Source organism: Ischnura elegans, chromosome 5 (assembly GCF_921293095.1).
Source record: "Ischnura elegans chromosome 5, ioIscEleg1.1, whole genome shotgun sequence".
NCBI lineage: Eukaryota > Metazoa > Arthropoda > Insecta > Odonata > Coenagrionidae > Ischnura > Ischnura elegans.
The window spans coordinates 82,675,142-82,701,471 of NC_060250.1; the positions used below are offsets into that span (position 1 = coordinate 82,675,142).

At 39.3% G+C, this 26,330-nt stretch overlaps 1 protein-coding gene across 2 annotated transcripts in view; it reads right to left on the reverse strand.

Moving 5' to 3' along the window:
* The window catches only part of LOC124159123 (protein piccolo-like), a 795,703-nt gene that overhangs the window by 351,475 nt on the left and 417,898 nt on the right, over window positions 1-26,330 (reverse strand). For both annotated transcript variants that reach the window (XM_046534695.1, XM_046534694.1), the window contains one exon: window positions 11,761-11,925. In XM_046534695.1, the coding sequence (XP_046390651.1) occupies window positions 11,761-11,925 (165 nt within the window). The remainder of the gene's footprint in view (window positions 1-11,760; window positions 11,926-26,330) is intronic.

The window sequence follows — 26,330 nt, forward strand, 5'->3', positions numbered from 1 at the left end:
CACGTCTTACAGTTTACGCCAGTGGAAATAGACGTTTCGCTTACTGTAAATTTTCATGATAACATTTAAAAGGCAATTATTCGTCTGGTATAACCATCTTTGTCTTATACAACATCGCCTTTCATGTAATACTAGCCAGAGCCAAAAATATTGCATAATATGTAAGTAATAGAAATTTCGTCGCATCCAGAAGTGGCGATAAATTTTATTATCCTTAACTATATGGTTATCTTTTACATTAGAGATTATTCATTATTCAGTTTGTGCATTGAATAAGCACATGCATAAAATAACAAAAGACTTTTCCTTTCATATTGCATCAAAGGTATTGTAATTTACGCTAAAAAAATTCCTTTATATACGCCGTCTTTCGTGCGATCCCTAACTCCTTTTTGAACTAAACCATTTTGGCGCTCTATAATGTGTGGTTGCATACGCTGTCAGGATGCCTGCCGGCGGAGCTGAAGCTTGGCAACACTGTTATCCATAAGGCCCGTACTGTCAACTAAATGTGGAACGCTCTATACACGCTATACTCACCTCTCTTCATTAATATTATAAATACTTATGGGATGCGATATTTTATCCTCCTTTCTCTGCCATTTAGTTGTCTTTGACTTTCTTCAGCACAAAATATTAAATTCCCAACCAAGGCTGAAAATTTTAGAATAAAACGAATGTCTTGCATTTAAAATGAAATAAAATCTAGTTTTCCTGGTCACACGTTCATAAAGCCTCTCTTGAATTTATGAACTACGAATTTTTTATTCATAACTGTACCTTCAGTTAACATATTTACTTATACCTAGGATCCATTATTTTCTAAGGAGTGTCTTGAGCACGAATATTTCTAAAGACGATCCTCAAGTCTGCCTTCAAATGCGTTGTCACCCACCGCGCAGTTAAATGGGTTTACAAAAGTCGCCACACGCGTCATGAAGTGATCCCAGGTTCACCGGAAATCTGACGTGATTAGGGGTGTTAACAGAAACTTTTATGCACGACGACGTGGTCTATCAAATCCATAACTTTCCAATGCTATTCCTCGCAGTTGAAAATACAATAATTCAAAAGTTTGAAAAAAATTGGATCGCGTTGCACTCATCACCGCACCGCGGACATTCTTGAAAACAGATTAAAATGCGAACGGAGTGCCAACGGGAATCAGTCCTCTATGGGATGGAATTGGGCCTCCTGTTTGCAGTCCCCTTAGTCTTGGGTATGCATTCGAATGCCCACAGTGTGATCCTAGATACGACATAGCAAGATCCAAGAGGATAAATGAGGCGAAGGGATGGGATGGTGAAGGCGATAAATGGGAGGGCGACAGCGGAAAGGAAGTAGGGGAGAGAGAAGGGTGGTTGTTAAAGCAGCCGAATAATGTTGGGAAGAGGATGGAGGGTTAAAGCGGGAGGGAGTCTCCGACATTGGGTTCCAAGGGTGGAGAAGGGGTCGCGCTCGGGGGGTGACGGAGGGATGCAGTGGGGAAAATGGGTGTGGCCTCCCTCCCTCTCGGTCGACACTCTGCTCCAGACGAAGATGCTGCGAAGCATCGTCTCGACCAGCCGCCTCGACTGCGGACGCGAATACCTCTTTTAGATCACACATACACATATAAACAATTTTATGCAATGCCTGGTTTTTCCGGGCGAAAAATGACAGTGAAGATTTATCGGGTCTCACACAGGGTAAGGCCCTCCATATATGCTTCCGACGTTTCGATGTGCAACTCGCCGACCTTCCTCAGGGATTCAGGAATCATTGGATTCCTGATTGCCTGAGCACGATGAGTGATCGAATCGTCAGCAGGAGATATGGAGTACCTTACCCGGTGTGAGACCAGAGATATCTTTACTGCTGGTAGTGACGTTTGGTTCAAACATCGATCCGGACCACTGATTCCATCGTTTAAATCATAGCTATTCATAAATAATAGTCGTCATCTTATTAAAATACTTATTGTCGCATCAGAGGTAATATTTGCAAGAATGAATATCGACTACTGCGCATGAAACCAAGATTGAAATGGAAAAAAAACCTAAGATCGCGTGAGGGGTTTGATTCCCAGACAACGATCATAACGTTTGTTTTCATGTTGTACACTTCGACTGAACATTTAACATCCATTAAATTTAATGTGCTTGCAGGAGTGAAATCAGGATTTTAATAATATTGATAACTATTTCATTCTCTATCTTTTCCATTAGAAAAACTAATATTGAAGATGAGCTTTCAATATTGGCCTCGCTCTCCTTCTACTATGCAGCTTTCGTGAACACTCAAGTAATGTTTCATTATAAATATTTACAAACGCTTGCTATTACATTATAGTCACCATCGTTGAGATAATATAACCATCTAGCAATGTAAAATGAAAGAGGACTCGAATAAAGAATACTTCACCCTCGAATAATGTATTGGAGCACAAGCTAACCTAATTTTCATATCATAACTAAATAACTCGCTCTCTCTCCCACAGACTCCAAAAAAACGAGGAACATCAAGCGACAATAGACGGGCACATGTTAAAACACTCATAAGATATTAATTCTGAGAACACGGGAGATGTCTTCGCAGAAGATGACTCACAATACGCCCCTTCAGTGTGAACAGAAGAAAACACTAAACTCGTGTATGGAAACACCCAGGGGTGGAAATCATTGGGGCATGACACCACACTTTGTATGCGGGTTTGCTCAGGTAGCGAGGCTGTCACACCCTTGCTTCCAAACGAAACAATGAAGGAAAGGATATTGGGGTCTACGGTGGACAAAAATCCTTTCATCTGCGTCACTTCCATACAAAGGAGAAAAATTAACATCTCTTAAGGAAATATAAAAGCACATCTTTTCACGTGCTCGCCGAACTTATTGACCAAAATGTCTATAACCGTGCACACTACAAGCATAAGCTGAAATATATACACATGAGAAACACCGGTAACAGGTAAAGCATCCATTATAAGCGGCAGTGATATTTTTTTCGGCAATTTGTTTGAACCTTAAAGTCGACGATGACGTTTATTGTCCATCCATTTTCAGTATTATTCAGGTGATGGTATGGTATTAGCAGGAGGCGTCCGTGGCGTGAAATTTTTAATAATCTGGGAATACCAACATTGACAATTAAGTATCAATACGTAAGACTCCATGAGGAGTCAGGTATCGACGAAAATATTGCAGAACGGCATTTCGGCAACTCTCAGAGAAATTGGGTACGAGCCAGCAGTTTTAAAAATGTCATTCTTTTTTTATAATTGGTAACACATGATTCCTCATTGAAAATGTTATTACAAGGTTTAAAATATCGACGGTTTTAGGGGGATAGCTTAAAACTGAAAATCGTGAGTTGATTAAATGTGAGGGCATGCGTTCCAGTACCTAAAATTTTAGAAATTAAGCACTGAAATAATGTACGTATAGAAAGCGAAGAATCGAAGTTTCCAACCTAGTCTCGTCTCGTATACTATAATACAGTCTCGTCTACTGTCCTAAGAGTAATACACAACCACGTGCTGAGGTTGGTTGCACTCCCCTTAGTGTCTAACCACAACATTCCAATTATTAAGTTATGATTATTAAATTAAAAATCATTTCAGCTTCGCCGTTTTCTGACCGTCCTGTCAAGAGGAAGAGGAGAAAAAAAACCAGAAAAATACCCTTGCTTTTCTCTGGGGCTAAAAGGGTGTGGCTGAAACTTGTGATGGTGAGGAAGAGGGGGTTGGATGATGATGATGGCATCCCTAAAGGTAGAGGCGCCACCCCTTAAGAGCAGTGGTGAGAGGAGGAGCGAACACACCTCGATGGAGGGTAAGTGAGGGGAGGACGATGGGACGGAAGATGATGGGGTTGAAAAAAATGCGCAGCCCACCGCTGAAGGAGGCGCGAGCGGTTGACGCGGTAAGAGAGCGCTTCCGACGCATAATGACTGCCGAAGCACGGAGATGGCTCCGACCCCACTCCCGAACGCGTTATGACACATTTTCTCACCCTCCCACGCCCCATCCAAACAAAACACAACACGCTCCGACCACTTCCTCCCCACCCTTGCATGCTCCACTCTCAACGGTGAGGGGTTGCCAAGGAATATGCTACGGAATTCGTCTGAACTATGGATATCCATATTAACAAATGTGTTTAACGTGTTGCATTATTTGGTGTAAAGTAAATGTACCAAATAAATACCAACTAGCATTTATTATTCATTTACTAGCATTTTTACATCATATTTTTCATTTAAGGTCGCATTAACCAAAAAATTATTTTGACAAATTGTTTATCTATTCTCAGAAACACGACTATTTAGGATTAGTTTATATGCATATTTGTCGTGCCGTTAAAAACTTTAACTTTACACTTAAAAGGGCCCGATTTGGAATACCTGTTCAACATAAAGACCTCTCAAAGTACCATATAAAACCCCTAATAAGGCCTATGCAAACATGGCTATTGTCCTTATGGATAATAACATTTTTTCTTCTAAATGCGTGTGTAAACTAATTAATGTCTTTAATTGATTCGGCACTGCCTCGGTACTTGAATAGATGAGAAGAATTTGGAATTTTCCAATGGTGCAAGATTTCTAGCGTATCCAGGGTTTTAATTGCTACCAAAACTTTAAGAAAAACACGAGTATACATAAAAGGAACACCTTTATGTTATTCATAAATACTGTTTAAAATTCATTTTATAACTTATAGGAAGATTTTCCCAAAAAATTTCATTTGATCTCGTATTTTAAACATTTTCGATGTATTGGCATTTCGGAATCTTGGCCTATATTAAACATTTAATCCCTAAAACCCTGCAAAATATTACTCATTTACTTGATTTCTCATCATGCAAAAACTGGTTCTTGCCTTATTACTGTCTTGCCTTCTTTGACTGATTTTCTTATGACCCACGTTCCTCAAGCATTCAGTTAACTCTCCGTATCTATTGGAAATTATGCTTACAAAAATCCGTACAATTATAGTCGGTAATGAATGGTCACTGATTTTTCGATCACATTCGATATCAGAGGCCATACTCAAAAGAGAAAAACTTATACTTTAGCCGCAAATTTATCGTCGATTGAGACAATGTTTGGAAAATACAGGTACCCGTACTTTACCGTTTTTTTGTCCATATGGCTTCTCGAGTTATTCGCGAATAAAAACAGACGGCTTTGACCTTTTCGCAGATATGTTCAAAGCGCTATGATCTCATGCTGAGCGTGTTGCCGGTTCTCCGCTCTTACTCAGCGTAGTGCACGAGCAGCGTTTGCTTCCTGCCTGTTTACACTATTGCGAGTGATTCCTTCCTTTAGTGGCAGGTTATACCTAAAGAAGTAAATGAACCAGATCTTTAGTGACGCTACCAACGCGAGAAAAGTGGGTGGTAATTTCAGCGTTTTCTTACTTTAAACCTACCAGCAAATTACTGAACGAGAAAGGTTTTTCGTTTTCCTCTCCACCTACTGATTATTTTATTGAACTACGAAATGATTCCGGATCTCGGTGAAAAACCTCATTATACACACTCAAGGGTGAGAATTTACAGTAAATTGACATTTAGAGAGTGAGTGTTGACATTTTAGCTCCGAGATACCATCAGTTTTTTAGATTGCGACAGTGAATTTAGAATTCTTATCCTTAATCCCGTTGTCTTGCTTATTTTTCACAAATACACAAACATTAATTAAGCGGTGTATAAACCAGAGGGTTGTTTTGATAGGCGAAGCAGTATACTCACCAAACTATATTAAATATACCCCCATCTTCCTATTCAAGGATCAGTCCGAAATAGGCAATTGGCTTTATCTCAGCAATCGACAGTGTTTTTTTGTAATCTGAATGCATAGGGGTTATTATTTCATCGGGTATTTTCTACTAGTTGCAAATAAAATGCCACAGCAAATACTGCTCAGTCAATCCCATCATTGAAGTAGCAATCTAAAAACTAAGCTTGAATACAATATAACTTTCGACATTATTTTTGGCGGAGAATGAAAGAAATTTTTACCTAAGCCAAGGGCAAAAGCCAAACGAATTCACCTCAGAGAATGAAATTAAGTTAAAATATAAAAAAAGGTAGATATACAATGTTTTACCGCGGTCAAAAGGGAATAACATCTTTTAGTCGATCACGGTCTGAAAAAGTGGAGTTGAGAAAAAAACGAGGAAAATTTTCTCTAAAAGTCAACTGACATACAATGCTAACAGGTAGCATTGTGGAGAAAATCTTTTAAATACCGATATCATTAGCCAGAGAAGTATTAAAATAAAAATCAATTAATCTATTTAAGTAATTTGTGCAATGTCAATATCCAAGGAATTAGAAGCTGAAATAACTGCCGAAGCGTTACATAATTATTTTAGAATTCCACGCCGAAAAAATATTTTTTTATCCAGTCGTGGAGAATCGTACTACTAGTGATTCAGGAGGGTGGGGCTGATTCAAAGGGTCATCTTTACCGACCTCAATGCACTCGTAACAGATGAAAAAATCATGGAACCATCAGGATATCGAACGAAAAAATGGTTCAATTTGTACAAAAGATGAAGACATATCGAGTCGTTTCCGAAAGGCAACTAAAGGACTGTCTTACTAGGTGGGAGACAAAGATAAGATTTAAAACGGGATCCCACGCATGGCTAGTGCCGCTAGATTCATAAAAATTCCAAACAGCGCACCCCTCGACGACCTCCGAACAGGAAATTGCAACCACCGACGAGGCACGGCTACCTTTCGCCGATCACGTCTCCCGATCAAACAAAAGCATCAAGGCATAAACTCGGCACACCTAACACTCGAAAGCAGTGAGGCGACGCCGAATCGTCGAATCGCGAAAAACCGGGCCAATATTATGAGTTACCCTTCATTTAATTAAAAATTTAGGGCGCGGAGATTTTTAGGTTGAGAAGAATAGCAGGAATATGGAATCAAAAGTTCTTTTTCAAAATGGCGGTAGAAAATTGACAGAAAAAATAATATTTATTAACTTTTACGCTACATGAAGCCATGATATAAATGCCAGACGTTACGTAAGCGTAAATGATAACTAAAAATTTCTAATAATCCTGCATTGGATGGGAACACTGTCGTAGCCCATAAGATTTCATTTGCTTTAAATAAATAAAATCTAAGCTATAACGCCCATTCCCCACCTTCTTGGCCAAGCTCCGCCCCGGCGAATTCCTCCACTCCTTGACTTCCACCTCAGGCCATTGCGTTTTTGGGATTTTTTTCATTTTGTGTGAGTGACCATATATTCTCTGTGTTCTATTTTTCTGACTCTGTCTTCTATTCAAATGTACCTGATGATGACGCGCCACGTCGAACCTAGGTCGTACACCATTAGATTTATAAGGAACTTCAAAGTTTTTTACTTTTCATTAAATTTGCTTTAAAGACAATTATCGATTCATTTTTGCGATTCTATTACCATGCCACATACTATGTACTAGGTTTATAAGTTTATAAATGCAAATTAACCACAATAACTGCAGTTTTATATGATGTAATTCATCTTTGAAAGTACGCAGTCTTTAGGAAAATGCTTCAATTTTGCATTACGACTCGATAAAAATCTTTCGCCAAAAGAAGAGTTGATTCTTAAATTGTAATGGTCAAAAACCTCTTCACATAATTACAGAAAAATATCAAGTATCAATCAAGGTTTTCAACTTGAAACCTTTTCTTTTACTGGCGATGAGATTTTGCTTTTCGTAAGAAAAACCCTACGAAGTTTAAAAAAGAAACCGGGACATTGTTACCTCACCTGAGGAGTGAGATGGGAGGAGGGGGGCGGGAGACGAGGTTCGCATTGGTGGCCTGGGTACGGCCAAATGGGACAACCCACGCCTTCCATTCAATTCCGCGGACGAGGCCAGACACATGAGGCTATCTGACCGCCCGCCGCCTTGTAGTACGAGTACTGGCACGCACAATTGAACCCACCCACGTCGGAAACGCACCTAGCGGAACATCAATCTCTTCTCGAAACCAAAAGCGCGCACGGAGATTCGCCTCGAAACTTCACGCTGCACCGTTATCGTGTTAACCGGGACTCGTTTGAACCGAGAATCCATTCATACATGGACAACCAGCTAGAGACACGAAGTGGAATTCCGAGGAACTAGTTCCATTAAAACCCAATGTTGCTTCTAAGTAACATAACAAATTATACATTTTCAGCTCAATTCAGGAAATATTAAAACTACAAGTTCTTTTGTGCTGTAGAGTTTAATGAAAAAATATGTAACTGCCACAATAGTTGTAAATGAGTAGAAAATTTTCTCATTTTCAAAACGAGAAGTCTTCAAATTAAATTTTTCTTAGAGGCAGCTCTGGGTTATAAAGGGTTAAGCGCCGACCTTAACTGCGACCAACGCAAACAGCTATCGAAACACGAGCATTACAAAGATGTGTGAAATTCGATAACTGTAATATTTAAGATATTAATTAGGAAAAAAAAACAAAAAAAAAACATGATCCTACATCTGCAATAGAAATAAACGCATTAAGCTAACGCGTGATTTGCATCGCTCTTTAAAGTAGTAGAGTTGAGAAAACGTCTAACCTACAATTACCGATGGGTTAAACAAAGCACGTAGCATTACACGTACCTAATTCCACTTAAGACTTGATTCTTAGGTTGAAATGGTCATAAGTCCCTTCAGATAAAGTTAAATATGAAGTATCAATCACTGCTTACAACTAAAAAAGTTTTTTTTATCACCGACGATGAAATTCTGCTTTTCATGATAATATTTCTCTGGATTTTTTAATAAATTAAAATTTAGGTTTGGAGGAAAATGTGCGATTATAACAATCAGAAATAATTAATATTTGAGCTAAATTAAACGAGAGCTTTGAGCGAGTATCAAATGTACGATTGAGCTATCTCACCCATTTCGAGATTAATTGTTTCAGGCAATTATAACAGCACATTTTCGACCAACCTTAATTATTTAATGTCCAGTGTGTTAAATAAAATTTCGAGAAGGCTGGATACCTAAGAAAAAGTGTTTTCATGGTGACTGCAAAGTGTACAAAAAAAATGTTTGCATTGCCATAGCTCAGTAACTAAGGAGTTGCGATTCCATGTTTAAGGACAAAAATTGCTTAAAATTGTTTCCCTTACCACCTCCTGAAGTATTGCAGATTCCTCCTGAAACACCCTATGCAAATAACGAATATTTAAAGTGGTGACGTTTTTTCGCGAAGTACATGACTAGCATTGTCATCAGGTGAGCAGTCACTGTTAAGAATTCTTTTTATTAAATTCATTTGAAACTTCTAACAATGAATATAGGAATTTTATTCAATACGGTGACCTTAAAAATTCGTTAACACGGGAATCATAATCAAGCATCGCATCACATGAGACGATTCCGAAGCACAAATTGAGGGAAAGCGACAAAGGGAAAGGAGATTTGACCAGTAGACTACAGAAACTGTGAACGCATGCGTATTTACCACGGTAAAAATCTCCACACTGCCAAATCCGTTCGGGGATTAACTCTGTCTATGTCTCTTACGTCTCCAGATAAGGAAGTCTTAAGAGGCCACCGAGAAAGCTTTGAAGTGGTCGCCGCCTATGTCCCACGATAAACCATCCTCAAATGAGAACTAATGGCATCATTTAACAATAAAACAAAAAAAATGAATACGAGCAGGCAATCTATTTTCCAAGTTGGAATCGCAAGAAACGTAAGGAGAATAAGGAAGGACAATTTCCATTAGTTTTCAGTTTAATTAAAACATACGAACTGCAGGGGATCGTGTAGCTACTATAGATTATCCGTAAGGAAGAGATGGGAGAGCAATGGAAAACGACCTAGTTGATTCAAAACGAATTCAATGCGGAAAAAAGGATTAACATAACATTGATTTGAATACAGAAATGTGATGACATAAAAGGCTTTGAATGAAACTAATACGGGAAATTCAAGAAATAAACGAGTACTAAATTGCTGAGTGATTACCAAAACACGCAAATATCATCTTCTTCCTTCCAGGATTAGGCTTCTAAGCCTGTTCCGGCTCCACATCACCATCTTTTCCTTGGTCTTCCTATACTTCTCTTGCCAAATGGTTGATATTCCATTCCTAATAATAATGGTTGATTAGGTGGTAGCCTCTCCAAGGGCTACCACCTTATCGTGGTGGAGAGGTTTGAGTGCCCCAATGACCCGGAGAGCTATGCTGGCGGGCTCCTGGTAGGGCCACCCGAGCCAGACAGGTCGAAGGGGAGGGGACTGACTAAGTGTAGCCCACCGGTCCTCCAGGTTGGGGGTTGTACGACAGGCCGGTAACCTGCCCATGTAAAACCTTCTTTAACTCATAAGCTTCACACGCAAATATAACTAGTTGAAATATAGAATGAAACAAAAAACATCGCCGGCCTCGGTGGCGGTGGAGTGAAGTCCTCACCTGCCCAACATGAGGTCGCCAGTTCGAGTCCCCCTTGGGTAGTCTGCCCTTATCCAGGGTACGGTTGTTCGTGCAGGTGTAATTGCGGACATTTTTAATTACCCCGATGTAAAACGCCAATGTGCGCTGTTTTCGGTGATATTAAAAATAAATAAATAAAAAGGACTGCGGCGTAACACGTAATTTAATGTAAACGCAAACGAACGTACCATTCATAATGACTATCGGAATCCATTATTTACCTCACCTCATCACAAAAATATGAAAAATAAAACTTATAAGTTCTATTACAGCATTTTTTTTTCTTTGTAGAATAGAAGCCTATCTCCTCGCTTTGAACATAGATAGACACGCATAACTCCGATACAAGAAAGTTTTAAGGAGGCCAGAGTCCATCTGTTACTAAATTGATAATTTTACCACGAAAATTAAATTGATTTATGTTATTTTGAGATATCCGCCTATCCTTCATTCTGTTATTTTTCGCTCTTCATGACACGTACTGCGAATGCTGCTCCTTCTAAATGTCCTTGCAGGGCTTACCTACTCTATAAGCGGGAACAACGAAACTAGACGTGCAAAGTGATAGAGGCTCTGAAATAACGAAATGTTACGGAATCATAAGAACATCGATTCTCCGATTTTTATCCTTTATGCTTCTAAGTATTTTCGGGGCTGCCTCTTCAGTGCGGGAACAGCAATTTCAACGATCAGGCACACATTAATGAAGTTGTCTAAGGCGTGACTTCACGGATTCGACTTATAGTTAGCAATATGAAATATAAAAAACTTTGTAATTCCACATAATCCTCTCCTTCCTCCTTGACTAAAACTATTCTCTTAAACCCATTCCCCACCTCCTCGGCCAAACCCCACCCCCTCCCACTTCCCTTCACCTACACCTCAGACCGCTAAGTTTTTTTTAACATGAATTTGCGTGTTATTATTTATTCCCTGTCATCAATGCAAATGTTTCAGATGATAACGTGCCATGTCGAATCCTAGGTCGTACAGTATTAAATTTAAGTGGGATTTCAATTTTTTTTACATTTCATTTTATGAATGAAGATGTATTGAATTCACCAAACAAAACCTTTGAAATAACAATCATAACAAGACACAAACTATGATTCCATCAGAGTTCTCCCGGTCAGTATCGCGCATTGTGCGTGGTGCATCAACGCCTGGCGAACGACGGCGAATTGCTATGGGAACAAAAGGACGAACACAGGAAGGCGGGGGCGGGAGACTCGAGGAAAGCAGCGGCAACGCGCGCCATAAATAAACGCCACGTCCATTTCTTTTGAGTGCTGCGAATGAGAAGATGAATAAGGGTCCCTACCTGGTTCCTTGCGGAGGTGCTCGTAGACGTAAGCGGCCGCCTGATCCTCCTCGACGCAGTCCCAGAGTCCGTCGCACGCGAGGATAATGAAGTGTTCGGAGCCGTCCAGAGGGTAGGAGACCACGTCCGCCAGCGCAGACACGTGGGGCTTGCAATCCGGGTCGCCTGAAAAGAGAGAGAGAAGAAAATTCGCGAATGAGAAACGGCCACAAAGACGGTGGGAATGCCACCATAAATCACCACCCAACGCAAACAAGTACACCCACAATCCGATTTATTACCGCAAACACGGTTGGAAAACATGGGGCAAGCGTAATGATAATGCAAAAAGTCGACACAGAGATATAATTTTCCATCGCGGTGATTCTGCATTGGTGGATTTAGGGGTGGGGGCTCCCCTAAATGTAAATACGGTTATCATTACATTCGTTTTGTTTTCTAAATTACGGAGCCTTAATCATTTAATTTCATATTAATATCTTTAATATTAGAACATTAAGGGAATATTTCACATAGATATGTTGTATGTTGTTTTTAATCTCAAATATAAGAAGATCGTTTGCCTGTCAGGCCCTTGCGCCCCCCCCCCCAGAAAAAAAATCTGGATCGGGCCTTATATACGATTGATCCTATTTTATCCTTTATTCTCCAAAATTTTATCCTATTTTCGGAGCTTGCCCTACAATGCGGGAACAGCAATTTCAACTAGCAGAAAAACATTAATAAAATATTTTGCATTCACCAAACATAATTTTTGAAAGAACAACCACAACCTACCGAGATACAACGCTTGAAACTTAAGGTCTGTAGACTTAAAGCAGGGATACAGTCAAAAAGAAGTTTCCCTCCATATATGTAAATAATATACCCACATTTACAGGATTAAGCATGAACGTGTATCTCCCATCAATAGCCCAGCAAATATGTGATAAATAGGTAAAGAATTAGATGGTAAAGTTTAATTCTTAAAAATTACTGCTTAGGATAGGATGTAAACTTTGAAAAAACGAACTTGCTAACATTTCAAAATGCCTACGTCAACTTAGGTTACCATCTCTTGTTCACTAGAATTGATGTGCATGGATGATATTTCTATGGAAAATAATTTCACCAAATGCGCAAGAAGGAGCCCATGAGATTATACAGCTTTTCTGAACTAAAAGAATTCCAGCGTGAAACCAAACAGCTAAGTTGACAAAATATTCAAACGTGGTGGAGATCAAAATAAATCAAATTAAAATGAAACTAAAAACACAATGACTTCTGAACCATTACAGACTTCATCCACGTCGGCGGAGTTGATGACGATACTCGATATCTATACTGAAAGAAACCTAGGAAAGAGAACACTAACGTACCACTCATTCGGTAGTAACTTAGAACAAAACAATAGTAATATTATTCCCAACTTCAGAGTAAACCGGAGAGACAAAATATAATGCAATAATTCCAAACAATTCCATGGGTTAATGGAGGAAATCGAGGACTACCACACATTGATAAAAAAGTATTAGGACAATTCTTATCCGCTGATAATTGGTGTAACGTTCATTGATGAATATTCTGGCAATCTCCACAAACATTTGTAATTCGCGCAATTGAGAGACACGTTAAAACTTACTAATCTCAATTTATCCTGAAACCTCCGCAATACGCGTAACAATATTTTAACAGCTATCCACACAGGAGCTCGTGAGCCGCATGACTCTAGCTAGAATTACGTACACTGATTTAATATTTGCGCAATCGTCTTGGTGAGAATCTTTTGTAAATACACGCTTTATACCTCTACTCTCGCGTTTGCTGTACGTGGCAGGTTAATCTAACTATACCGCACGGGCTAGCTATATTCTCCCCGAGTGAAAAAATAGCATTACCATAGAGATTTTGCCAAGAAGGTATTCATAAAGGAAATAACTATTAGTATGAATGATTGCGATACATGACTTCTTCTTACTAAATGCATTCGTCATCAAATCCAAGGCTTATGTATGGATTAGGCTGAAAGCCGAAGGAGATTCGGAGGCTGCGAGGTAGGCTCGGAATATTTGAGCAATTAAGAATAAATTTCTTTAAGAACAAAAAAAGAAAAACATCTGAAGGCCTTTCTACTCGGGACATGTCACTGCACAATCTGACGCATGTACAACGAAGGCGCAGTGAAAATTGCGACGCATAAAGCGGTGAATTTCCAGATCGTATGCAAGAATGCATGCATGCGAAATGGCAAAACAGCCCCGACCCTAATTCCCAGCTCGCATTCTCGCAATTACAATAAGTGTTTCCAGAGCTAACCTGTGCAACGATTCCAGGTGAAAAACGACCTTAAAAACCGTTTTATATTTCCATGTGCGACGAATTGATAAAATAGAAAGAATTCCAAAGCACTGCATGAAACAAGTGACTTCGTACGCAGTAACGTGCAAAGGAGCTAAGTTAGATACACCAAATATGAAGTTCGCCATGAAATAAATATTTGTCTTGACCGGGATTCGAACCCGGAGCTCCCAATTGTCGGACAGGCGTATTAGCCAAATGCACCACCAAGCAATCTTCTCAGAGCGATTTCTCAGAAAGAATTCGTAATTCCTTCGAACAATAATAGACTTCAATTAATCATTGGTTCAACCTGGTCAGTCAAATCGCACCTATTTTTTGAATTCTCGTACAGATTGATGGCTCGTGTCCTAAAACCTGCCACACTTCAAGGAATTAAATGCAATCTCAGTTTAATAAACGTTGTGTTCAGTCGGTTTTTATAAAAAATTATGAACCAGACAAAATCCCAAAGAGATTGCTAAAGTTACTTAAGCATACCATTACCGAATACGAGCATGGTATAGAGTTAATCATACTAGAGGTAATTTTGAAACCAACTAGAAAATCTTGACCGGTTGAAACTCAATCCTCCACAACCTTCGCCGAGGGAAGATTTCATCGCATCCTTAAACGGTGACGGGGTGAACTTTCTCTGGGTCCGTTCGAAGCGCATCTTCAGCCTCCGCGTCACTCAAAAAGGAGCAAAGCTAGCTGAATTAATAGCACCGGGATACTTCCCTGCTTGATCATTCCATAAAATGAAGGAAGCACTGGAAGACGATTGGAAGCTACTGCCATTGCGGATTTATCTCCGGGTTAATTTGCTTATGAGGTCATCGAAGTCGAGTTGTGCAAGCGATCGTTTCGCGAATGGAAAATCGGTGACTTCTTCTTACCAAATATATTCGCCATTAAATTGGAGTGCGAGAACGTGATTGCTCCAGAGCTATCAAGTGACCTCGGGATGAAATATTTTATATCCCTATATAAAGGCTAAAAATACAGCTCAAGATTAAAACACACTGGACGGCACACGCATGAGCCGAGGCAATAACCATAGGTTTTATAATGATAGTTACATCACATTTTTCAGAGAAACAGCAAATGAACGTAATGCAGGCACCTTCTGGATACAAGTACGTATTTGAACTAAACCCAATATAATCACTACACACCTGCGGGAACTATACTTTGATAATGGGCATAAAGAAAGTATAAAACCGATACAGAGTTGTTAAGGAAGGACGAGAAAAGAAACTTGAGAGAGCAAAAATAAGCAGCTACTACGCTTTCATCAATTAAACCGATTATTACGCCGCGCGAAAGCAGCCAATATAATCCCCAGGTGGAATAAACACATCGATATAGGTCATACGATAGTAAAATGCAAACTGCAAATTTGGCAATTATTCATGTTTTTAAATGCACACGATCATTCAACGTGGACAGATTTAGGAAGCGCTGAAAAAAGAATTACCCCATACGCATTAGAAGTATGTACCCATAACCCTATGAAACGTGCAGAACACGTCCTGTATAAATAAATTCACATATTCACGGCAACTACCCCAAATACAGCGGGAAAATAATAATAAAAATTTCAATGTGCCTTCATGAATGGAGGGCAATGAAATGGATTGCAGCTCCCTGCAATTTGTTGCCAATATTGTCATTGGAAGTTATATTTAGTAACCATATAAGTTCTTCATCTAAGGCTTTCATGCAAGCCATTAATTTGCCGAGTGTGTATTCAGAAAGTTAAATAAGCAAGTATACAAAAACTTCGGTCGAAGATTTATGCAGATTCAATACCTTTTTAAATAATGCCAAAACGTGTAAAGAAGTATAAATTTTGTACTTGCAATAAAATCGGCTGAATTTGCGCTACAATTACATTGACAAAAAATCTACTACCACCACTTTCACCGGAAACCGATGGCACTGAACATCAAACAAAAGCACGCACGGAAGGAATGCTATTTATAAAATTAAGACCATTTGAAATGAATTTGTAAGCCAATGTGCAATGCGTGCAAAAATTAAGAATATCATAAAATAAGATAAAAGCGAAATCTCGGATTTTATTACAAGGAACAATACTTGGTATACAGAGGAATAAAAAATATTTTACGAATAAAGCATGACACAATTGCGCTTCCTTTCAAGATATAGTTTAAATACGATTCTGATAAGTGCTCGACTGACATCCGTCTCGCCGCATCCATTTAAAAAGACGCATCCCTTCCACTCGTCCGGTATCATTTAGTTAGGTATTAAAAAATTAGGCAATCGTCATGACATGTCCATGATGTGTGAAGCAGCCCCTGGAAAGCAATTTTCCGCAGGAAAATATAGTTAGATAGGAAAGCAATTTTCTGAATCTCAAATTTGAAAAAAGACCACGGTATTTCCTCAGATGTAAACATTTACATATTTGAGACACAGACAAATGCTGGCAACAGGCAACTCTATATACTTTGAATATTTAATCTTTATCTACAAACTATCCCGCAAGTCGCCTCAATTGGCGTGTGGCAAGGGATGATAAGGCACCAGCCGTTAACAAAAAAAAAAGAAATGGACGTGCGAAGTTCCGCCTAGCATTTACGAAAGGCATTATTTGTTCAGGGGAAAAACGAATTTTTATACCAATCCGTACGGAAAAATACCTCTCTTAATCGTTTGCTGGTCCTGGAGGTATATTGACGTTCAAATATGAAGGTGTCCGGCCCGCTCTGAAAGATATTTCATACTCATACTTAATTGCACAAGCTATCCAAGAAAATAATATCAATATGATAGCGTAAGTAGTAGCGTAAGAAATATACAAAATACAACCGGTCGCTTGGGAGTGATGCGCCCTAATTAATTAAGGTTGTAAATGAGAAGAGCATGAGAGTCGTCCTGAGACGGAGTGGGGTTCGGTATTAAGAAAAATGGAACCAATAATATAGCGAAGGAGAAGGGCTACAAGGTGATTGACATTCTGTGTAGTAACTAGTAAACTTATTTTCAGGCAAATACAAGTCAAGATATGGTGTCAAACTTAAGGTGACACACGAAACACAAAGTATGTACAAAGAACACACAAAAAGGTAACTTTATTTACTTTTGTTATTTGATATCAATCCAAAAAGGAAACTGTGAACTAAGTCTAGTTTACCGCCTCTTCCCGGGTCTAAAACGCAAGGTTTAAGCAGCCGACGGTGCGGAACTTAGTTCGATTTGCAAACCTCTACGAATTCCCCCGGACGCCATGAACGAGATTCCCTGGAAACTATGATCATGATCAAGAAACCTCTACATTTTCTAGCTTAGTGCAGTTAAAAATACGATTCTGAACATCACGCGCCCTCCTCCTCAGGTTAAATAAAAACTGAGTCAAGTCAATTCATACTCTACAAGTGACATATGAAGTCTCCACATGTCCATTTTAATACAAAATATAAATGAGAAACACATGGGAGTCGTCATGGGACGGGTTTGGGTTAAGCATTAGGTGATATAGCACCAAGAATATGGCGAAGAGGTAGAACTACGGAGTGAGTGACATTCTGTCTGGGGAAGAACTGGGGAAAGAGAGGAAGGAACTGTTGAAAGAGACGGATAACTTGAGAACAACCCAGATGAGTAGGAGGAATGATGCTAACCCACCCTTTCCAAGGGATCTCGACGTTGACAAGGCGGCCGACGAAGAACTTTCATCACGCTAGTACGCCATAACCAGTTTGCTCCGGCAAGCGGTTCGGAGAGGAAAGCCCATATTGGACTGATTTACGAGTGAGGGACTTTTTTTTCTTCTCCTCCTCCTTGAGGCCGCGCGGTTGGCATTGAAATGCACTTTTGATTAACAGAGGCCAATACACACGGTAAGGACAGGAGAAAAGACCAATCCCCGTTTACGTGATGAGGGAGAAGAAAAAAGCGCTTGGTGCGGGCGGGCTGACTTCGGACTTCACAGAGAGGAGTTTCTCGCATCATTTATTTTTTTGTGAACGTGTGTGCGAGCGCATACCCTAGACTGTCTCACTGAACATGCTTTCGACTTTGTAAGTGATGCGATGTAAAAAATGGGCGAGAGCAGATCACACGGCATCTTCGGACTTAATTAATGCAATACTACGGGGAAACAAGATCGCCGATGCCGACGATGTAGGAAAGTTTTTCTTTTTTTGCCAATGGAGAGAGAATCGCCGCAAACGAATCATGAAAATAGTCACATTTAAAATATACAGGATACTGAGTGTACATTCAATTTCTACAAGTCAACATGTTAGAACTTGGTAATGGCCATAGGCGGATCCAGGGGGGGGGCACGGGGGCACGTGCCCCCCCCAGACTCTTAAAAATATGCTAGATTTTTAATACGGTCCCATTATCTTTTCGTTCGTTTTGTATGACGAGGTATCCTTGTGCCCCCCCCTGAACAAAATCCTGGATACGGCCTTGCTTGTGCCCCCCCCCAGAAAGAAATCCTGGATCCGCCCCTGGTAATGGCTTGATAAATTTATTAATAATTTTGTATATTACACGAAGCTTTAATCGGCACAACCTCCACCGGTTTAAACACTCCCGTGTCATTATCATGAAAGATGAGATATTTAAATTATATCTCATGAAGCTGTGAGACAAAATTACCAAAATATTTATTTACGCATCCATTATTAGTGAACTACTTGGTATACTTTATTTCGAGCAGATGCCACGTAACCTAATTTCACTTAATACACTGTTACCAACAGCATAAAGTTAATACTTCAGAAAGATTCTGGCATTCACCGAGTTACAATTTGGAACACGAGGACGACGTAGATGAGTAGAGGCCGCTGATGACGATATGTAGGTTGCATGAGAGAGGATTTTTCACAGGGGTAGACTTATCCTAATTAAATTATTTAACAACTTTTTAATAAACTTTTCCAATTTTGCAGCCCCCTGAAAAATGCCGACCGGGACACGTGCCCCCTCAGCCCTGTCCTAGTTCTGGGCCTGATTTAAAGTATAATTATTATATTACTTAATCAGGAGTATTCATTGCATTAGTGAACTTATTTAGTCGCGCTGTATTTACTTATACGATTCCGTTCTTAAAAAGAGCACAGCGCCTTCGAAGGGCAAATCCGTGACAGCGCCATAGGTTCCTAAATGCACACGTTTTAAAATTACGGGAGATAAGATTTACCATAAGGTTTTATTGCTGCCACATTTCACGAATACGGAATAAGAATTGCTCAATTTTATGGCGTATGTAGAGAACCTTTTATTCCACTTAGCATCTAATTAGAGTGGTTTAATACACTGTCCTCACGTTTACAAGGCTACCATGAAGTATCATCACTCTAACACGTTCCATTACCTCGGTAAAAACTTAGCAACGAAAAATGTATTCGATTATCATTGTACTCTTCCTCGAATCTCAAAAGCTATGTCATTGCTTGCACCATAGCAAGAGAACAGTAGAGGCAAACCTCGGGAGGTTGTAATGCCATGACGATAGTCGAACGACTATCGATTCTTTTTTAAAAAAAGCTACATGAAATAACCATACGTCAAAGAGGAGGATGTATCTTAGATTTAAAAAGTAAAAAGTATGATTGCTTACATAACCAGAGTAGCTTATACACCAGTAGTGCAAGTCCTCAGAGAGCGTCGTAACAAAATACGGGGAATGGAAATCTACATCATAGTGGAGAACGGGCTGTAAAAAATAGCAACTATGAATAGGTAATAGTCTAGAAGCAACATTCATCTTGAGATAGACTAGTTTTGGCGACACCATCTCTAATAACGGATTTGCAAAATAATAAGGTATTATTTAACTTCTCCAACTGATCAAACAAATGACGACTATTTTTAACTATGCATAATAGCATCTGCCTCTAACATAGGAGACCAATGGTTAGGTCTGCCAGGGAAAATTATCATAACAAGATAGCATTTGCAAGGGTTGAAAAGCGTCTTCGCATTTACTAGCTGAAAACTAAACACACTTAAACCCAAGACACGAAATTCACAGTCAGGGTGTCCAGGCAATCAAAGCAGAAAAATTCATGCATAATTCCAGATTTTCCATGGAAATTTTACAAAATTTCATGTTAATCTTGCGTGAGTACTACGATAGATAAGATTTTTAAAACACCCAAAATTACCTCAATACTTTAAAATAACATTATATTCATGCATTGTTTTACGTTCCTAATTAAAAAGACGCACACTTCAGACGACGACGACGACGTAATGGATATTGTACATATTGTTACATACAATGTTGACGTCGCCTGGAATTCTACTCTTAGTGATTTTGAATGTTACTATCGTCAAGAGTGCTAGATATTTCGATTCTGTTGTCTTGTCTGAAATTCCACGTTTCGATGGGGTCGTTAAAATTCTACTAAGCCACTGCATTTAAAATTAAGACAAACACATTTTAGGTGTTGAACCTGCAAAATTTTATGTGAAATGAATTTGAAATAATTAATTCTTTATTCCCAGGTTGGAGAAAAAATTCATGACTAATTGATGCGTAACTCCAGGGACTAAGCATTCATGAATAATTCATGCATAATTCCCGATTCTACCGGCATTCCTAGTCACTGGACAACCTGACACTGCACAATATTCGTACTCCACTCTCCACCCAAGCATTGTGTGAGAGTATATAATTAAGTTTTCTTACATATTTCACTATTACTTAAACCACTACTTTTATAATGGAATACCACAAAGTCGATAATGAGTTAGTGAATTTTGTGCGTATATTATTGCAGAAATCTAAAAGTAAAACATGGTGCGAGATAGTTTTCGCTCAGGCGTTCGAACGACATGGACTCAGTTCAAATCACAGGCTCTTAAAACTGTGCGAACGGATTTGTCGAGGAACGTTGACTCTTTGAGAGATGGAGCTGAGTGAAGATAACTCATGATCAGAGAAAGGCAAGCTGGCAAAAAAACCGTCCATTCTCTCGGTAGAGAAAATAGTGGCATGTCTCGCGGAGAAAAGTGGTATCGACAACAGGTTGTGAGATGAATTCATTCGTCTCCGACACCACTCTTCAATCTTTTTCTCCTCGCAAAACGCAGTGCCTCCCTCGAACAGGGCCGTTAGCGTAGCGTCGTGGGGCACGGGGGCGTTATTCCAACGATGATGAAAAACTTGAGGGAATGAAGAAAAGGAAATGGATAAGAGAAATCATGAAAAATGAATAATCCAAGCCAAGGAGGAGTCGCGACGAGTTTTGTTTTTTTATAAAAGTCACTAATTTTGCGTCAGAAGGAACATCGACAATGACTGATGAGTTCAGACATACCAGCTCAATTTAGACCAGATAATGACATTTATCTGGGAATATCTTACAACACAAGATTAAAACTCAATTCAATATAAAAAATTAAGTGATGTTGAATCCATTTGCTGTCCATTTTATTTGCCGAAAAAGGGAGATTCAAAGTTCATAGTATCGTGATTTACAATTTGATGGATTCATCGGTTAAGTATGCTTTCGTGATAGCTTAGGTGAAGTCTTAAAGCCTTAAATCCATTACCCTCTTCCTTAGCCAAACCCCGCCGCTGTGAATTCCCTCTATTCCCTTAACGCACACCTCAAACCGTTCTGTTTTGTTTTGGAAAAAAAAATGAATTTGTGTGTGACAATTAAGTAATTCTCTATCTTCGATGCAAATGTACCAGATGATGACGTGCCACGTCGAAACCTAGGTGGTAGTGCATTAATTCATTTGTAATTACAAAGTTTTTCGTCGATTCCATGAAGTCATGCCCGGGACGACGAGTTGAGAGTACCGTGACATTCGAGAGCGGCATCGGAGCATAAGAAAAATATTTAGCGCTCGTGCAAATGTGGTATGGTGAAGGATCATCGGTCTCGAGATATAGTCGTTGAGGACTGGAGCAAGGAATAATGGAAGACTGGGGAGAAAGGATTGCATCATGGGACTCGAGGGAGAGATTAGCATGGGTAACAAGGTTAAAAAATGTCCGAGGGGGGGAGTTAGGGTGGGAGAGAACCAAAGCGAAACAATGACGGAGAAAGAGCAGTAAAATTTATAACGTGAGATGGTAGTGGTACGGAGATTTAAACAGGAGATGAGGGAGAAAACGCTGAGTTGAGAGAGCAAAAAATAAAAGTGTGGCGTCTACAGAATTACACCCCTTCTCCAGCTCCTTCCCAAGACTCGGGAGAGGACACCGACCCCTCAACCAAGTTGTTCGTGCCATACCATTCTCGGAACAATTTCCACAACGAGCGTGAAGACAAGGAAAGACGAGTCAAGAAACAGAGAGAGAGAGGGAGGAGGAGGAAAACGATGCTGAAAATTAATTACGGTGAGATGAGCCAGTCTTTCTGGAGGGTGGAAAAATTGATGTTAATTCGAGCGATGGAAGAAGTCACCTCCGCTGTCGATGACTCCCACCCTATCCTGCTCCCAGGACAATTTTAAGAGGGCCAAACATTCACCAACTTAAGGGTTGATGGCGATGGAAGCGAGACTTGGACGTTGACAGAAGAGGAGAAGTCAGAAGTGGAAGTATTCGATACGTGGTGCAACCGAAAAATTATGAAGATAAAATGGATAGACCGAGTAAGCAATAAGGAAGTGTATTTTCACCTTAGAGAATAACATAGTGGAACGTGCCGAAACCTGGGTCAGAATATTGAAAAGATTGTGGAACATACAATGTTAGTGCACTGTGATTACGTTTTCAGCTCAATACTCCCTGTCGACCGGTTGCATTTTTTCTTTTTTTTCTTGATTTTACTTTTTTTAAACTTATGAATCCATTTTTTCAGCGTGTTTCGAGAAGAACATCGACAGCATTCGCCTGCGACTAAAATATACACATTTTGCATTCAAGAAGATGATGAGATACAACAATCAGGCAGAGGACGTTTGACAATGGTCTCATATTTACAGTATTTAATGAGGAATCTGCAATACTTCAGGTCAATATTCCTCAGTTACTGAGCTACGGAAACGCAAACTCTTTTTGAAGCACTTTGCAGTTACCATGAAAACGGTTTTTCTTGGGTAGTCAGCCTTTTGACATTTAATTTAATGCTCTGGATTTTTAAGTATATTTAATAATTAGGGTGGAGGAAAATGTGCGATTAAACTTGCCAGAAACAATTAATATTTGATTTTAATTAAACCAGATATTTGAGTAAGTATCAACAATGCTATTGCGCAATCCCACCCATTTTGAGATTGATTGTTCCAAAATAACTAGTATACTAGTCCTAATTTAGGTATTTATATATTCAGCGGATCAATTTATCTTTTAATACCAAAGGTGCATCTAGAAATCTCCAGCAAAAAAAAATGAACACTCCGAACGAGGTTGGAGTTGTTAACACCATTCACATAGCTTACATCGTCCGCGACACAAAAGGAGCTCGAATAGAAGAGCTAAACCCCAGAGAGAAATTTCTTCCAGGAGATGAATGAGATTGGACTCAATGAGGAACTTATCTGTAAAACGAGAAGTACTTCAGAAAATGAGGGACATTCGGGGTCCTTGAGCATTTTAATTAAACTAAAACGACTTCTCTACCACATGATGCGAACCCCATCTGAAGCACTGCGTCGCTGGGCACAGTTATCGGGAAGAACAAAAAAATGGCCCGTCAGCGATCACTTCTATTCCACGCACGAAATCACTCACCATACCGTGCGTATAAAGCTCGCAGTTCTTAGAATCGGGGACCCGACCGAGCTTCGAACCGCGCACACGAAGGGGGAGGAGGAGAGGGTTCGTCGACGCATGAAGCTTTTAAGGGTGAAATAATGAAAGGGTAGTTGTGAAAGGGTTGAACGGAACACAAGAGGGGTGGGAGCTCCATATAGTTCAGAGAGGGATCCTTCGGAACGACAGAGGGTTTGTGTACAGGGGAAAGGGAAATTGTTTTGTTGAAGGAAACAGATAGGGGAAGCAGACATGGAAGGATAACGGCTGACCAATGGACGGGAGAGAACGAGGACGGCGGAAGAAAAACAAACACAGACAGCAAACATATCCTCGGAAAATATTTTGAACCTTAGACGCACACACTGAACAGACGCATTTCAAAGAAAGATGGAAAACATTTCGCGATAGGCTGTTTGCTATATTCGGGGGCTCGAACTCCACACGACTGTTTCAGTTTTTCCACATCAAAGCGAACTCATTCATGGCTTCCTCTAGAAGCGGTCTATTATATTAATGACGTACATGCAATATTTTTATGAAATACCCCTGACACACTTTCTCTAATGATTGATCGATTAGAATGGACCGTACCAATCAAATTTTCAGAAGAAGAAGGGCGCAATCACTCCAAAAGCTTGAGATCCATAATCTAAAATTTCAAGAGTTTCCAAACTTACCAACTTGAAGGCTCATTCTGTGGTGTTCAGCAAAGTGAACTGTGAAATAATACCATCCTAACACTCTGAATTACATTAGAAATTCCAAAAATCCCCTTTGTTTCTTCACTCAGTTACATATCAGGGCATACACAAAAATAATAAGTAAAGTTTTCAGGTACTATAGAAATAATCCCAGGCCTATTTACATCGAAGAAATCTTAAGTTTTTTTTTTTAGCGCAGCGGACCTAATGTCTCTAGAAGTTCCTCTTCTGCGATTACCTCCGTACTATAAAATTAATCATCAGGCCAAGAGAGATCTAAAGCAAAGTCAAAATTGCTGATCTCTTTAATTAAGCATTTTCAGCAGAAACAGTAACAAGAGAGATTATTTTTATTTTTAAGGCCCAAGCTCGATAAAGTGCGTAAGCTGCATCTATGTTTAATTTCCGAAAATTCTGCACAAGTTAGGACATTGCTCAATAGAATGCTTTGACGAGATTCAAATAAATTTACATTTAAAAAAATTACATATAGATGAATATATTTAACCACTCATCAACATTCATAAGCCAGGCATGAAGTAAAGCATTCATATTCAAATCCCACCAATAAAATCAGCTGGATGGAGAAGAAGGTACCGTCTGGTTGTGGTGACCCCTTTAATTGTGGCTAACTGTGAATCAATAACAATCACGCACGATCGGGCGAAGTAAAATCAATACCCAATTATTACAGTGACCAAAATTGGGCGAATTGAACGTGTATATATTCAGAGAGTTACCAGCATAACGAGAGACCAATTGAAACGCCAAGAAGAGCCCAGTTATACCTAATATGAAATACACATATTTGAGATTTGCTAATGAATTTCACAGTGCATAAAATCATTGGCTCTTATTTATTTGTCAAAAACCAAGTTTTATTATTATTCTACAATTGATACATTAAATTCTATGCTTCCCAGCTGAGCACCCCATACAAAATCTTGTAGGTGCGAAGTGGCATAGGGAAAGGAACAACCCCCTCTTAAACCCCTTCCCTGAATTAGGGAATTTCATACTCCAGTGACTTAATCCACCACCTATCCAAATCAACCTCCAGGTTGAATCACAGATTGATAGACAATATATTGATAGGAAGGGTAAAGAAAACCAAATAGCCGTATTTAAACAAGTTGTCCAAGTACACATACGGCTTTAATAAAACTACGGAAATTAGGAATATAAATACCCATTTCCCAGGATAGAATTTAGAGATGCGCTAGTTATACCTAGTCTGATAAGTCTTCAGACCATCCTCGAAACGAGAAAATAAGAAGACACTAAATATGGTTATTTTGAGGAAACGGGTATAAATGTAACAGTTAAATATAATGTAAGAAACTGAAGCAATCATTCGACCAAGTTCAGTTTCATTTTCCGAACGACATTGAAATACTACGTCCGTAGCTGAATTCAGGATGAAATTCATAAACACTACTCAGATACCATTAGGTTATGTTGAGGCTAGAAATGAATATATTCGAAGTAGTTATTCACATTCAATTTGATTTTGCAAGATTCTAAGTTGCATAATATTTTTCATTTCTCCAAAAAATAACAATTAACTGTCACCGAATTCTTAATAACAACATACAAATCATATCACTTTGTGGAGAGTAGTATTTTCCCGGTAATGATCCTTGGCAAGGTAAAAAATTCAAGAAAATATAGCAATCATTTAGGAGCTAAATAAATTTCCATTAAATAAAAGTATCTCACTCCTGAGAATGCCGTCTCAGCCTGAGGCAGTTCAAATTCGCTTCTCGAATGCACAGTTTCCCAAACCTCCATAACAGTAAGGGGAATAGATGACGGATGAACGTGAGATGCAAACCAATTGTTATAAA